At 36.5% G+C, this 12,916-nt stretch overlaps 1 protein-coding gene and 1 non-coding gene across 2 annotated transcripts; one reads left to right on the top strand and one right to left on the bottom strand.

Annotated features, from left to right (window-relative positions):
* Nucleotides 1-10,791: 10,791 nt before the first annotated feature.
* Nucleotides 10,792-11,991, bottom strand: LOC105622265 (EF-hand calcium-binding domain-containing protein 1-like). Its single transcript, XM_012203684.1, has 5 exons — nucleotides 11,865-11,991; nucleotides 11,588-11,748; nucleotides 11,353-11,433; nucleotides 11,141-11,251; nucleotides 10,792-10,980 (listed from the first exon to the last, which is right to left on the bottom strand). Exons 1-5 carry the CDS (start codon nucleotides 11,989-11,991, stop codon nucleotides 10,792-10,794), a joined length of 669 nt encoding a protein of 222 aa, XP_012059074.1.
* Nucleotides 11,992-12,303: 312 nt separating this feature from the next.
* Trnai-aau lies at nucleotides 12,304-12,377 on the top strand. The gene has a single exon. It is a non-coding gene; the product is annotated as a tRNA-Ile (tRNA).
* The last annotated feature ends 539 nt before the right edge of the window (nucleotides 12,378-12,916 follow it).

The raw sequence follows: 12,916 nt of genomic DNA on the forward strand, positions 1-12,916 counted from the left end.
TGTATCATCAATATATTATGTGTAGATGTTTTATTTCCATTCTATTATTAATCGGCAAATTAAACAGGCGGATACCAAAGCAATCGACCAAAGCAATGGAAATCACGCAATTACAATGGAGGAAATAACCTTTAAATCTAGTTACCATATTTCTGAAGATATAAATCTACGCATTAAAAAGTAAAAACCATTCAAATGAGAGAAGTGCAAAACCGTAACATCGTGCACGTTCTATGCGCCTCGTCAGCCACAACATAGACTTATAGAAATACAAAGTTTTTAATTTCTGATGTGACTAATTCATTATTTCATCTTGAATTTATCGTTCATTGTATAATAGCCACAATGAGCAAAACGTTTTGATTAAAACCTACAAAACATATCAATAAGAATATTTTAGTAAAACTAATATTTTAGTAAAACCATTTTGGCAAAATCAAACAGAATTATAATCATAAATTCTGATCTCATCAAAATATTATTCTTGTTGGAACATTTCGTAGGTTTAATAAAAAAAAATGTTGTATTTCACAGATTATGATTAAATACAATTAAACAAATATTTCTTTTGCACAAAGTTAAGTCCGAGCGAATCGGAATAAATCAAAGCGAAACACACCATCCGTTTGAAGAGCATTTTCGCGTGCCCATTTGTATCGTCTATCGCGAAGGCGCCGTGGAATGCGGCGTATCCATCCCCCCAGTCCCGATTATTTTCGAGCTTACGAGAAAATTACACATTCCTCCCACCCCGTCGCGAAGACACGCACGCCAGGATGTTCTCTCTTTCTTTCTCATAGTCGTTGGAGGACGGCACGATAGAGTACGTGATCACCGGCAGCCTCCATGGCAGCAGACATTGCCCAAGGGTCGGAGGTCGTCCCGCCTCGGCTTACCGGGCAAGCTGCAAGTAATTGCAGTCGATTGCAATCCCGGGAAACCGCATCCTGTTCTCTCGATTCTCAGCAGACGAAAAATTCGACGCTCCGCGTGAATGGACGCGATGTAGGTACATGCACACGATACGCCGATTGCTTCGCGGCAGGATGAGAAAGTCGAATGGGATCCATCGGCAGCCGCCGCTGGAACAGGTCTAAAAGCGGATTATCGTGTTCCACGTTATACGGATTATATAAGGCGCGGGCATTCGATTTGCGAATATATGTTAAGAAGGTAGGTGATTACACGAATTATGCTCCACTGCTATTATAAATACCTCAATTGCTTTATTGTCATTATAATACGCGATGTTCGATCAGTGTAAACCTTGAAGCTGCAAGAATTTTTTTCTAATCTTTTAAATAATCTCTAAACATATATAATATACTAATATTTTAATTAGGTAAATAATAGTAAGTACTTAAATTAAATACATACAATACAATATATATATATATATATATATATATATATATATATATATATATAAAATCATCCGTGTTTGAAAAATTTGTTTTTGTATAAAATGTAATTAATATTAATGTAATTAATATAATATAAAGAGGACCTAATAAAGATAGAAACATTTGTTCCGTATAAGATTTGTTAATAATAACACAAACACAAAGTTTTGGCTCATAACCGTGTATATGTACGAGTATATTAATACATATAATATTTATGTAAAGTAAATATATTATACTATATTACGATAATTATATTGATGTATATTTTTCCCGTTTTATTCATTGCTGTTATATACACTTCTTTTATCTTATTGCATTTAATAAAGTCATTATTGTTACTATTATTCTCTTATCATCATTATCATTATTATTATTATGAAATAACGAATATTATGCATTCAAGATCGACACCAGGCTTCCTCCTTTAAGCGCATGTCGTTAAACAAAAACAGACAATCCGGGCCCTTCGATACTTATCCTCTAAAAATTGATTGGATAATGAAAAATAATGTATGCAAAACCTTGTTCTCCTTGTGAAAGAATATTCTGTAGTAAACCATCTGAAGATAAAGCATCGGTCAAGATACCAAGCTCACGAATATCCGTCGCTAAGTACGAGCCTATCAGCGATTCATCGTGCTTGAGAAATTGAAATGCGCGTATAATTTCCAATAACTACCGGCGGCGCGAACTCGTCACAATGATGCCCGCTAAATAACGAGCTCTCGATAAGCTCGCTCGATTGATCGGCCGCTGTAATCAAGTAATTCGCACGATGCGAAGAATCGCTCGAAGGAATGGCGAGCAGTACCCGCTGTGCGAATACGTGAATCCCCCGATGCGACTTAATCGACCCCCTAATGATATCTCCCCTCTCGCAGTCTCCGATATCCGGCAATGTGTATATTCTTGAAGTAAGTAATAATAATTATCGATCATTTCCGTGCCGACGGCTCCAATGTTCCGAGGAGGTCAGAAGTTAATACAAAACCAACGTCAATTCAAGCATGCCGCGCCGCGCCGCGCCTCCTTAATGGCGATTTCCGATGAAGCGATGAAGCAACGTGCATCATTTTGCATATATCATCCAATTATATTATTATCGCTGGATATCACATGATATTATACTTCTTTAAATTTGTCAAGAAATAACAAAAGTTATTTCTTGAAACGGCGATGCATCAAAACGTAAAAATTGAAAATGCTTCGTATCGGATGACTCAACGAAAAAAAATGTTTCCAAAATATCAACGTACTTACTAAGCTGTTTTCGATTCTAGAATTAGTTCCAGAGGATCTTGGATTTCACGCGTCACTTCTTTGATGTGTCAGAAAATTCGACGATGACAATAGAAATATCTGCAAACGATATCGCGCATTGTGATGTCCGAGGGCTCGAACTTCAAGAATACACCAAAATCTGATTTTCGAAACGCGTGATGACACTCGCATAAAGCTTTATTAATGACCGGACATCTGTTGCGTTAGTCGGCAAAAATAAACGACATCTCGACATAATGTCTACTAGTAGTATCAGGATTGAAGTAAATGATGTACACCCACAAAAATTCGAGATTTATCAAAGAGAGAAAATCATCTGTATCATTTTAAAAGTTTGAAAAGCAGTACTTTTAATCATATCAAATAAGATTTTATTATAGCATGTTAATTCTCGATATTCAAGAATACGATATTCAAGAATACGATTACGCATGATTAAATTGCGTACATTTACATACACAATTAAGCCTTAATTAGTGGTGAAATAATACATTTCTTATGTAGATCAGGCTTTCATCGAACCGAACTTAAAAAGCAAAATTTGCTTTCTTCGATATATACCGTCCATCATGCTGCAGCTTATCAGAAATTTAAATAAGTCGCGCGAGAAACTCGTATAATTTGTATTCCAATTAAGAATCATCTTACATCGCCAACGATCTTTAATCGCAGTGATCGTATTCGGAAAAGCCTTTCGAATGAATAATAATTAAATGGCTCAATTTCGCGAACGGTTAATTCAACAACGTTCCGCAATGAGCACGAGGAAAACAGTTATTTTTACAACAGCATTGATAAACCACCACGAGTTATAACGTGCATAAAAATTGGTCAATCGCGATTGATATGCAAATCGCTCGCATCATTAGCACTCTGAACGCGCGTTGTCAAAGAGAGAGGCACCAAGGAGGTGTGACCACTACAGGAAGAAGAATTCAAAGGGTGCCATGTGCATTCAGTGACGACAACGATGACGACGACGACGACGATGAAGAGGAGGAGAAGGCCGCACAACCGGTGGTCATCCGTCATTAAGATGAAAAATTATGTTCTCCTACGATTGTCCTCGTCGTCCACCGTCTTTGGATCGAAACGGTTGCATCTGCGCCATGGTCAGCTGCGGGTCAGACCAATTAGACTCTCTCGTGAGAAAGTGTCGGGGAAAGAGTAAGCGAAATGGAACTCCTTCAGTACAACGGATGTATAAATAACTCGTGACTGTAAATTCCAAGTACTGGGATTGGGTTAGGACCCGACATACTTTCACAATTTCGATTTATGTGCCAGTCCAAATGACTTGTAAAAGATGCATAAAACAAGTATTGTTCCTTTTTCCGTTAATTTTATTCGCTCAAGTATATCGGGTACGAAGTATATTGCGCTCAAAAGAATAAAACAGGCAATTTCAAATAATCCTCATTTAATCTTTAAAGCTGTCAATTCCTTCACGACATGATGTATTCTTGGCTGTACTCTCGCTGAAGCACTACTTTAAAAAGTATCTAATTACAAAGTCAAGTGTCATCTTTGCACGACGTGACTGGTTCCAACGTGGCAACGAATAAAGGAACAAGACATCAAGGAATTTACGTAACTTCGTTTTCGTCAGAACAGATAAGAGATGGGAGTGGCAGGAAATAATCCTCGGTGAAGTTACCTTCGCGAGAGCTTGCCATTATCATGAGCTCGTTCTAGATCGCGGGATTCCAGCTGGCTAGAGCGTAATTATCGCTCCGCTTTTGCAAGGTATGCAACCGCACGGCTTCATCCCGGATCCAGCGAGATAGCCGGCGCGCAGCGGGAATAATGAACGCACTTCTGGTATTTAACGTGAGGGATGGCGTACGTCAACTTGATAAATAAACCCAGTTTTCAACCGTATTTTATCGCGCGCCAAAAGCGGAGGACGTTCGTGGTCGCGACTACAAGTATTATTCGTACCATACCGGCACCTGAGCTAGAGCTCCCGCAGGAATAATTAGAGATATTTTTCTACGTTACGAAAAATTGAGTTACGATTAACTGCTTTTCGTTCACATCAGTAACGAGAAACGAAAAAACGAATCCGGTGAATCAATGTTCAAGTCGAATGAAGAAATGGAAAGAACGATTTTGCTAAAGTATTAAAAATTTTAATTAGTTACAGATCTGAAAATAATTTTGTTGGACCATCAAGATAAATAGAAAATGCAAGCACGACGAGCAATGCTGTAAAAAGTTTTAAGTTTTTATTCTAGCAATCTAATGGATGTTAAAATTTTTTAAACATTTTTTTGTGCCTCCTATATAATTTTAATGGTCTAACAAACGTATTTTCAAAATTTTATCTAACTAAATTTTTAACTTTAACAAAATCATCCTTTCCGTGTATTTATTATTACTAAAATATTTATTTATTATATTTATTTATTATTACTAAAATAAACGAAATCGAAATTAATATGAAATAATCATTGAGATGCATGACGTAAGAAGATTTCTCAGAAATCATCGTGAAATCAAAATCGATTTCTTATTCGAATCGCTTGATTATATTAATTCTATATGTTTTAAGCTCTGTGGCCAAATGGTTGACCTACTTTGTGGCAGACCGCCACACGCCGCTTTCCCCATGGGTATCCTGACAGGATGACAGGATAATAAAGCATCCTGCAAGCATCGAATTACGTCAAAAGAAATGACGGAAAACAAATTGATGAGCTGGCAGTCATTCTTCCACCGCAATTCGCAGTTATAAAATAAATTACCGCAACATAACGATGAAGCCCTACTATTTCACGATGCTGTTATTACCATTTTCATGTCAAGGTATCGTATAGGTACCATGCTTGGAAAATTCTACAGAAAAATTCTTTTTCACCGATTAGCAGCAAACTGCCGCAAATAAGATGCGCGTTAAAATCACTACGAATTTTATTGTAAACGGGAGTCGTGAGAGGAAGTATAAAAAAAGGGAAGAGTCTCGTCCGAACAAATCAGATCAAAAAAGCGGCCATCCGGGAGAAAGCCGAACAATAAGCAAAAGGCATTGAACTCGATTGAATAGGCGCTTACGAAATAGATCAATAAACCACTCGATATCTTTTAGCGTTTCTATGAAGATGCGAGATCGGTTGAAGGGAAAAAAATTCAGCAGAGATGACCGGATGTGAATAATCCTCGATCGGGTCCGCAATATGAAGATGTGAGAGAAAGAAGAACCTCACTAGAACATCAGTAAAAAAAAATAGACGACACACGTTTTGCAGGATCACAGAAGAGAGAAAAAGGGCGAGAAAGAGAATGTACATCGTTCTTGAGATTTGGAGAATGCCTAATCCTGTTTTGAAAACTCGATCTCGCATGACCGTGACAAACTCGACACCTTAAGATAGTTTATGACGATCCCTTGATCTCCTCGGCCTGCGCACTGCTATTATCTTACACAGCCCGTCCGAATCTTACCAAGAAGGAGAGAACGATGATCTCCCTTTATCAATATTAATCTGCCCTCTCTTTCTCGATCATTAATTGGTCGCTATCTGTTGAAGGTAATCAAGCTCGTCGAGCTGAGCTGTTGGCCAAATACACGCAATGTTTTACACTTTTTGATGTGAATGAACTCCGCTATAAATCCTACAAAATTTAAGAAAACTATTTTCCAAGTTTCTAAATTTAGAATATTCTTAACTATAACTACAACTATACAAAATAATTACATCTATGTAAGTTCTAATACGTTCTCTTTGAAGTACAGAATGTTAGTAAATACTCCATACGACGATTGATAGAGAAAGATTCAAAGTTCTTTGTCTACAATTTAAAATCTCATAATACTAATTGTATAGATTGTATAATTGTCCAAATGATGGTTACCAATCGAGGATTAATAATCCTTTAAAAGTACTAATATAGAACTTTTTGCGAATTTTGATATTCTTAAGTATTTAAATAAAAATAATTAAGTAAATAAAAAATCAATAACAAAATGAATATAAAAGTTAAGGAACAAAATAAAAATTCGACTGACAGTGTTACAAAACGATGGATGGCAACCACTGGTCCGTTCTCGAAAGGCGGGCATTGTGTCAGGCATCATATTTGTAAATTTTAGCCATGCAGTTATATCCCTCGATTTGCAAGGCGCCGTGGAGAAAATTGAATCCGGCTTGAAAGGAGAAACAAACGAGTGGAAGAGCCGGGCAGTTGATTTAATATGGCCGTCCGTCAAGGCGCGTACGCGTCACGCTCGATTCACGTGTAAGAGACGGACGTCTGCTTTCTTCCCTCTCCGAAAACTATCTAGTCGCGTGGCACAACGCAGGCGTTACCCGCCGTGCCTTTCAAAGATCCTATCGCTGTTCGCTGACGTTCCTTCGCTCGGTTTGCTAAGCTGAACTAACATCTCGATGGAAAAGAAATTTCGCGAGGCCAACTGCGTCGGTTGAATGAGAATTGGATTAATTACTACGGACCGCAATGCGAAATTTACTATCTACTAAAGACCATCTCTCATAAAATTGCCTTATGATCCTAAATAATTATTTTAATGGAACAAATGATGAGAGACACTCTTGGAATAATGTGCATAGAAATTATTGTAAAATATAGTAAAATATAAAAAAATAGGATAAAGCGGGGTAACTTAAGTTAGTAGAATTTTTCAAATTATATAAAAGATTGAAGTCGCATATTTAATTAAACATATAAAACATATATTGTTACATTAACCTCAATTGCATCAATCATTATATAATTTATATAATTTATATAATATACAATACATTATATAATTTATATAATTTAAAAGTTGTTATTAATCTATTCAAATTGTCTTGAGATGTAATTCAAGTTTCCATTGTACTATATTGTGGCAATTACATGAACAATTTACATAGAAAGGATGATTTTGCCAAATCATCTAAAAATTTATATACAGATCTAAAAATAATTTCGATGGATAATAAAAATAATTGTGTAAGACACTCAAACTGGTTGCTAGAATATCAAAAAACTTTTTGCAGCATTATCATGCTTAAGATTTTCATGTAAATATTTTGATGGGCTAACAAAATTATTTTCAGGTCTGTACCTAACTAAATTTTTAGATACAAAATTATTCTTTTCATGTATACGGAAACAAATAAATTGCTGAATTCGTTAACAGAATCTTCAAAACTTCATTCGTCCAGTACCCATGTCAAGGCAGATCCCGCTGTTCCGATAAGATGCGGTGTCATGTTCGCACGGCGTGACCTCAGGTCGCGGTTCCCAGTTTCTCGTAACTGGACGACACGTGGTGTATCTTGGCGTACACGGCATCTGCATGCTTCATTGAACATTCCGCGCACGAATCGTTGCTCAAGCAAACGGCCCCACGTTAGACTGTATAACGTCGACATCGTTGATATTTATGGATGCAATTCGGAAAGGCGACTGTACAATTGAACACACCCGTCGATTCCTTGCATTCACTTCCATCGAATACACACGCATACTCCAAGTTATCGGCACGTGCTTTAATTAAATTTATCGGTTTCGTGAAACCATGCAGTGCGCACATGGGCGTGGGATATACGGTTCGCTGTAAATCTCAATGTTTGCGATCATTGTGCCCCGACAATGTGTACTGTACGGCTTTAGTTGGGCCTTATAGCGCATTGTTTGCAAATAAAAGCCGAATCGGAATTAAACTTGCCGACAGGTCTGTGTAAATTCGTATCGGGTTGCATCTGCCGTAAAGTTAAATAACTGCCTCTTTAAATCCCGACAGAGGCTAATACATTCTGATTAATGCAAAGCCAAAGGCTTAAATGTACAGGAAAGATAACACCTTTATGGATTTAAGAAATAAATTCAATCTATCATGACTGCATTTTTTTTCTTTAAAAGAATTTTCTTTCTCCTAGTGATTTAGCTTATATGAATATTCGACTAACAGAGCTGTCGTAGGCTTTAGCGCGGTCAATTCAACCAAGTCTCTTCGTGGATTTATCACTGGAAAGAGACTCACATTTTCGTGATCCCGTCGTCGGTCCCTTTGATGCGTGGGCGTGGACCGCGTAAATCGAATCGCCCAGAGTCTCATCACGTTCTCCGTTGTAATCATGGCTATTCCGCGCTTGATCCGGAGCTGATTATAATTTATGTTTCGTATTCAGCCACGTTGCATATACCACTTCCGCCGTTCACGGATCCGCTTCTGCTGCTTATTCCATGCTGTCGGTGGCTAGATTACGTGGTAACATATATTCCATGCCGCTGCAATTTCAGCTTCCGTCAAAAGTAGAGACTCACCACGAACGGTAAAACGTTCACGAGAAAGAGGGATGACTCGTCTATATTGCCGTTCTGTCTGCCATTATTTTTATATACACGCTGCCGTTACGTCTGATTGAAGTTTTTGTATCTGTCTCGCTAGAGATATTTTTCATCTCTAATAAAATCTGTCTCCTGAGAGTAGCGAGACTCACTGAAAGCCAGAGTACAAACGGACTTAATTTCCCGGCGCTACGCAGGTCGCAATCATCATCGCTCTTTGCAATCGCGCGACTCTGATTATAATTTATTCGTTTCCTATCCGAGTCGCGCTCGGCTGTCAGCACAATTTGTATCTGTCCCTTCAGGCGTATGCCGGATTACATGCCAATATATGGCGACCGTAATCTCCATCAGTAACCAAATATAATAAATTTATCTGTCGAGACAAGCAACGTTTTTTTGAAACGCGAAAAAAAACCCGCATTTTATTCCACTATGCTCCTTTAAAGGAATTTCAGATCGACAATCATTCCCAAAAATCAGATCAGATCGGTTCGTCAATCCGCCTCTTTTCGTCGACTAGCACACGCGGGCGCGCGCGCTCGTATACGTGAACACGCCGCGTCGTCTCGTCGACACGCCGCGGGCATGTTTTCTCAGCTGGTGCCCTTAACCCTCGGTGGTTAGGTAGTTCCCCTCCCGTTGTCCCCCGTCACCCCCACAAGTAGATCCTGGAAGATCCTTTCAGGACACGGTCGGCTACCCACAAAGGATCCGGCCTTTCATACGCACGTTATTATACTCTTTACACAATATCGTTCCAGCTCGCCCCCACCATCATCAAGGAAGAAATACGCGTTGCCCATATACCTCAGTACTGTATACCCTACGCCCACGCATTGTAACAGGGAACCATAGGCAACGAGAGACGGCGGCAGAGCCGACGAAAGCCTCAAGACTTTCTTTTAATTTGTTGTTGTAGCTGCTTGAGACGCGGATCGGGCCATTCGTCCGTCCTCAGAATCCCTCAAACATTCATTATGTTTTTTCTTCTTCTTCGTAACGCGTCTACGACCGCGATTCGCGTGGGGTTGCGCAGCCCGTCTCGCTCGTAAGAAAGGTCTATATTTGTTCCGTATCTCACGAGCGGTCTCTATTAATCGAATGATCGTGGAGCAGGTGAACCGGCATCCGATCTAAGCGATAGAAGAACAACCGAGTAGGTATCTTTCGAGATCCCCTTCTGTTTCCCCCTTTTCGCGCTTTCAGGTCATATTATCTTTTATCTTACAATGTTTTTATGATGTATATAACTAATAATACATTACAAAAATACCGTCACGATGTATCACGATAAATAGCGCGTGGATATATGAATATCGATCATCTATTTACGTTGATCATAGTAATAAGATTTATGACGATCGCGAGGGTTCATTAAATGATCGATTCAAGTCGCTCGTGGTGAATCGTATTGCGAAGCAGCTTGATGCGATTAGGATGTGGCATTATCGCGGTCCATTAGCGATTGTTTGCGAAGAAAACGAACGAGTCAATTGCCATCGTTCGGTGAATCGTAAAAGCCGTACGTTGCGTCGATGGTCTTGAAAATTTATTGGAGCATCACTCGTTCAGGAGGATTTTTCTGTCTGATTTGACGCGTTTGCCTGTCTGCTGCATCGAGATGCACTTTTGGGTTTTTTAGCTTGAATAGTTCCTGACAATATAGTTTAAACAGTCTGTTCGTATTTTTAATATATTATTGTTACAATATTATTGTTACAATTTTAACAAAACGAGAATAGAAACGTTACCAAGTATGCAATTATATACAAATGATAACTTTCATAAAACGTATGGAAAATCAAAATCGTCCAAGGCGATCAGTGAATGTGCTCAAAAATGTTCGTCGCGCTACTCTAGACGGAAACACCGGTCCCATACATTCTAGCAACAGTAGATTTCTTTCTTTTACGGCCCTACAAAATTCTTCTTCGGATATTACACCGTCGCGATTGACGTCGAGCTTTTTCAACAGTAAATCAAGCAAATCCTATGATGCCATAAATATTATTATTTTATGTAAATTTTATGCTTGAAAGATATGCATTTTAGTGTCATATTGATAATTGATATTTTATTAGTAACTAAGATCAAGACTTATCTCTGTTGTTGTTAATTAATTAATAACAGCAGTTAATTAATTAACTAACCTTCACAGCATCATCAGGATCTTCGTCTGTTTCTAGTTTGATCAAGCAACCTCGCATTGATGGAAATACTTGTTCTTTCTTTATTTTGTTCGTATGCATAAAATCATATATCTGCATTTAATAAATATTATAATTAAAAATAATTATTTTAATTAAAATAAAAAAATTAAATTCTTAAATAGTTAGAATAATTATAGAAACATTAAGATTACATTAAAAGCAAAATGTATCTTTTCATTCAAACTGCCACGAAGAATTGTGGAAAGCCCTTCAATCCACTGTTCTAGATGAATCTATATACTCACATAATTATAATTTTAATTATTGTAAAAATATAAATCTTATATATATATTATATATGTATTATATAAATTATATATTATATATATATATTATATAATTTTATATATATTATATAATTACTTTATATTATATAATTTCTCATACTTGCAACACGTTCTTCTTGTCAAATGCAGAGAAAATTCTGTCGATATATAGATGCCGAATGTTTTCAGTAAAATCCAAACCAGAATGCAAAACATCTCTAAATACCATTCTTGTCATAGGACCCAAAGTTTGTGTTATTTTTCTATGTATAACAGCTAACGCTGCAGTAAAATTATAATTTATAATAAATCGAACATATATAAAAATTACATTAAATCTTTAAAAATGTTGATATATGAAAAGTATGTGTGTTTATTTTATTTTATTATTGAATAACCTTCGATTTCTCTCACATTGAAATGAGTCTTTTGAGCTAATTTCTTGAATAAAGCATTATTTTTTCTTCTGAAAACAATCTCTGACAAAGGTTTATTTAACATATCAACAGGCAATTCGATCGGCATTTTGCTCTTGTAAATTTAACTTATACTTATAAATTTATCTAATAAATTTGAAATAATTTTAATGGTCAGAAATGTCAATACATTTGAAAAAGAAGAATATCAATTCTTGCAATACATTTTTTTAATCATTTTATAGAATATCTTCGATTTTATATTCTTAATTATAATTAAATATTTTAATTATTTATATTAATTTCACGATTATTATTTAATAAATTGATTTTCTAATAATTACATTACATTTAAATAACAAATGTCATGATACATGTATGTTGGACAGGAAATTACTAAAGTTATATCTCCCATTTAACAGGCCCATTAGCTCAGTTGGTTAGAGCGTCGTGCTAATAACGCGAAGGTCGCGGGTTCGATCCCCTCATGGGCCAAATTTTTTTTATTTATTTCTAGTATCAATATTAGTATCTTTTTAATAATAGCTATCTTCACGAATAAATAATTAAATTAAAAAATAATATTTTCACAGCTAAACAAAATAAATAAAATTTTTTTATGATATTTTCGAAAGAGAAAGAAATGAAATTTTGTGAATTTTGGAAGAACATTTAAAATACAAATAAAAATTATCTAAACAGAGATAAGAATATCAATAAATATTTTTCAATGATGTACCGTGCTATCACAAAGATACGAAAATTTTGCAATATTCTACTCTCGTCAAAGTTTACTTAATTTACTTAATTTAATTAATTTACTATAAACTTTATTTATTTCATACACACACACACACGCACACACACACACACACACACACACACACACACACACACACACACACACACACACACACACACACACACACACACGTAGTACGTTACGACGACACACTAGTAGACGTACCGACCACCGTCGTCTACTTACTACTAATTAACTTAACTAACTACTAGTATACTTACTACTACTACTA

This window comes from Atta cephalotes (genome assembly GCF_000143395.1).
Source record: "Atta cephalotes unplaced genomic scaffold scaffold00043, whole genome shotgun sequence".
NCBI classification, from domain to species: Eukaryota; Metazoa; Arthropoda; class Insecta; order Hymenoptera; family Formicidae; genus Atta; species Atta cephalotes.